This window comes from Eurypyga helias, unplaced genomic scaffold, assembly GCF_000690775.1.
Source record: "Eurypyga helias isolate BGI_N326 unplaced genomic scaffold, ASM69077v1 scaffold20180, whole genome shotgun sequence".
Classification (NCBI taxonomy): Eukaryota; Metazoa; Chordata; class Aves; order Eurypygiformes; family Eurypygidae; genus Eurypyga; species Eurypyga helias.
The window spans coordinates 1-2,272 of NW_010224006.1; the positions used below are offsets into that span (position 1 = coordinate 1).

The following is a 2,272-nucleotide window of genomic DNA, read 5'->3' on the forward strand; positions in this document are numbered from 1 at the left end:
GGGAGGCTCCGAGGTGCAGCCGCACGGACTGGCCGTGGCTCTCCAGAGAGGATTTTCCATGGCGCTCCGCACCCTGCCGCTCTGCAGACGTGGATCAGACCTGTCCCAGCTGCCGCTTGGGTGACACCAAGCTACTGCCACGGCTTTTCTTGGCATCGTTCTTTTTCCCAGCTCAAAACTATCACAGAATTTTTTTTCCCCAACTGAATTCAAAGGAGTTTGAGGCTCTTCCACGTCCCCAAAAGCTGGGAAGCCAAGCCCCTCGGTAGCTCACACCGGCATCCCGACATTGCCCCAGCCTTGTCCCCTCCTGGGAGGGATGCGGCTCATCCACCGGGATGCGGCCATCGAAGGAGAAGGTGCTGGTCTTTCCCAGGCACTTCCAGCCGGGACGTGGATGGGTTATTCCCAGCTGCCTGCGGGTGACGATGCTGAAGGCATTTCAGCCTCCGGAGGCTGAGATGGGGAGGGGTTTTTTTGGGGGGGTGGATGCCCACAAGGAAAAGCCCCTAAGTCAGAAAGGGCAGCGTCCCCCAGCTGTGCCCAGATGTTGGTGGCAGGGAGGTGACACCTTGTCCTCGCTATGGTCCCCCAGATGTGGCACCACCCTGCGACACCCCCTCAAAGCCAGCGAGGGCCGGTGCTGTGGGAGTGATGGTGGATGCCACCGGGCATCCTGGGGGCACGGAAGGGCTGTGGATACCCCGGGTTCTGTAGGGACCCCATGTCGGCACAGATAGCAGCCGCGGGGTGGAGGGGTACGTGGGACCCTCCCGAGCCCCCTCGGAGACCGGCACTGGGCTGACCCTGTCCTGGGACCGATCCTGCACCCGGGGGGTGATGTTGGGCCGGGCGTACACCCCCCCCTGCCATGGGGATGGGGACAGGGGACAACCTGGGGCTATGCCCCCACCACCCAGGCTACAACGCGGCGGGGGCTCCGGCTTGCTGCGAACTGGGGCATCGCCGGGCTGTGACACTCGGCATGGGCTGACGGTTCTTATCGCCTCGGAGCCGTGTCCCTGCGTGCTGCGTCCCCCGGGAGCAGCCTCCCCCCGCCTCCTGCCCTCTGATACCGGGGTGTCTCACTGCGCTTTTTTCCTTCCCTAGGAAATGGCTACATTGAAGGCAAAGAGCTGGAAAACTTCTTCCAGGAGCTGGAAAGTGCAAGGAAGGGGGCGGGTGTGGTAAGAGTCGCTCCTGGTTTTCCTCCCCCCTTTCCCTCCTGCCCGAGGGTTCAGGCTGGCGGAGGAGCAGGACCGGGGCAGCTCAGGTTCCCAGTGGTGTGGGAAAGGGGGGGGACGCTGGCACCGGAGGTGGGGTGGGGGGTTATATGCTCCCATCCCCTCTCCTTGCTGACAGGACTCCAAGAAGGACAACTTGGGTGACAAGATGAAGGAGTTCATGCACAAGTACGACAAAAACGCCGACGGCAAAATCGAGATGGCAGAGGTGAGCGGCGCTGGCCCTGTGGGTCCCTGAGACGCGCGTGTTCCCTCCCCGACGCGCGTGTTCCCTCCCCGACGCTCGTGTTCCCCACAGCTGGCCCAGATCCTGCCCACAGAGGAGAATTTCCTGCTGTGTTTCCGCCAGCACGTGGGCTCCAGCTCCGAGTTCATGGAGGTGAGCGGGGCAGGCTGTGCCGGAGTTTCCCGTGGGATTTGGTCCCTCGTGCCTGGCTCCACTGCGGAGAAGCGACTGGGAGGTGGCACTGCCCAAAGCCTCCCATCCTGGTCCGCCCAGACCCTTGGCTTTGACGCAGCACTGGGAGGTGGTGCTGGTTTGGGAGGACAGTGGGAGTGTGTTGAGTTTCCCAGTCCTCAGCATCCCTTGGGCACCTCTCAGGGCAGCTGGGCACCTTGTCCCGGTCTCCAGGCGAGGTGAGCTGAGGGGATTTGGGGGCCACTGCTGTACATTCTCCCTCCGGGGTGGTTGACCCCAGGGATGTGCTGATGCAGTCAACACTGCTCTGGGCCATCCCAAAATTCACCGTCCTCTTGCACAAGGTGAACCCGTCCGCAGGGCGGGAGGGAAATTGCCGCAGAGGACCGAAACGCGGCTGGGGGTGGAGGGGGACATGCAGCGTCTGGGATGGGGGGAGCTTGTGCTGGGAAAATGTAGCCAAGGTGGAGGTGATGGCTGAAAGAGGAGTGCCCTGTGGCAAGGGGGGGATACGGGGGTGCTATTGTTTATTTGCGGGATGCAGTCAAATATTAAAGCCCGGCCTCGCACGCCCGCGTGAGGACAGTAGTGCTTGAACTCTTGGCGTGGG

The 2,272-nt window shown here is 62.7% G+C and overlaps 1 protein-coding gene across 1 annotated transcript in view; it reads left to right on the plus strand.

Moving 5' to 3' along the window:
• Window positions 1-319: 319 nt before the first annotated feature.
• Window positions 320-2,272, plus strand: part of CALB2 (calbindin 2) — a gene marked incomplete at its 3' end in the record, with an annotated part of 3,366 nt that continues 1,413 nt past the window's right edge. Inside the window, exons 1-4 of the mRNA XM_010160176.1 lie at window positions 320-359; window positions 1,111-1,187; window positions 1,363-1,452; window positions 1,543-1,623. Of these exons, the coding sequence (XP_010158478.1) occupies window positions 320-359; window positions 1,111-1,187; window positions 1,363-1,452; window positions 1,543-1,623 (288 nt within the window). The remainder of the gene's footprint in view (window positions 360-1,110; window positions 1,188-1,362; window positions 1,453-1,542; window positions 1,624-2,272) is intronic.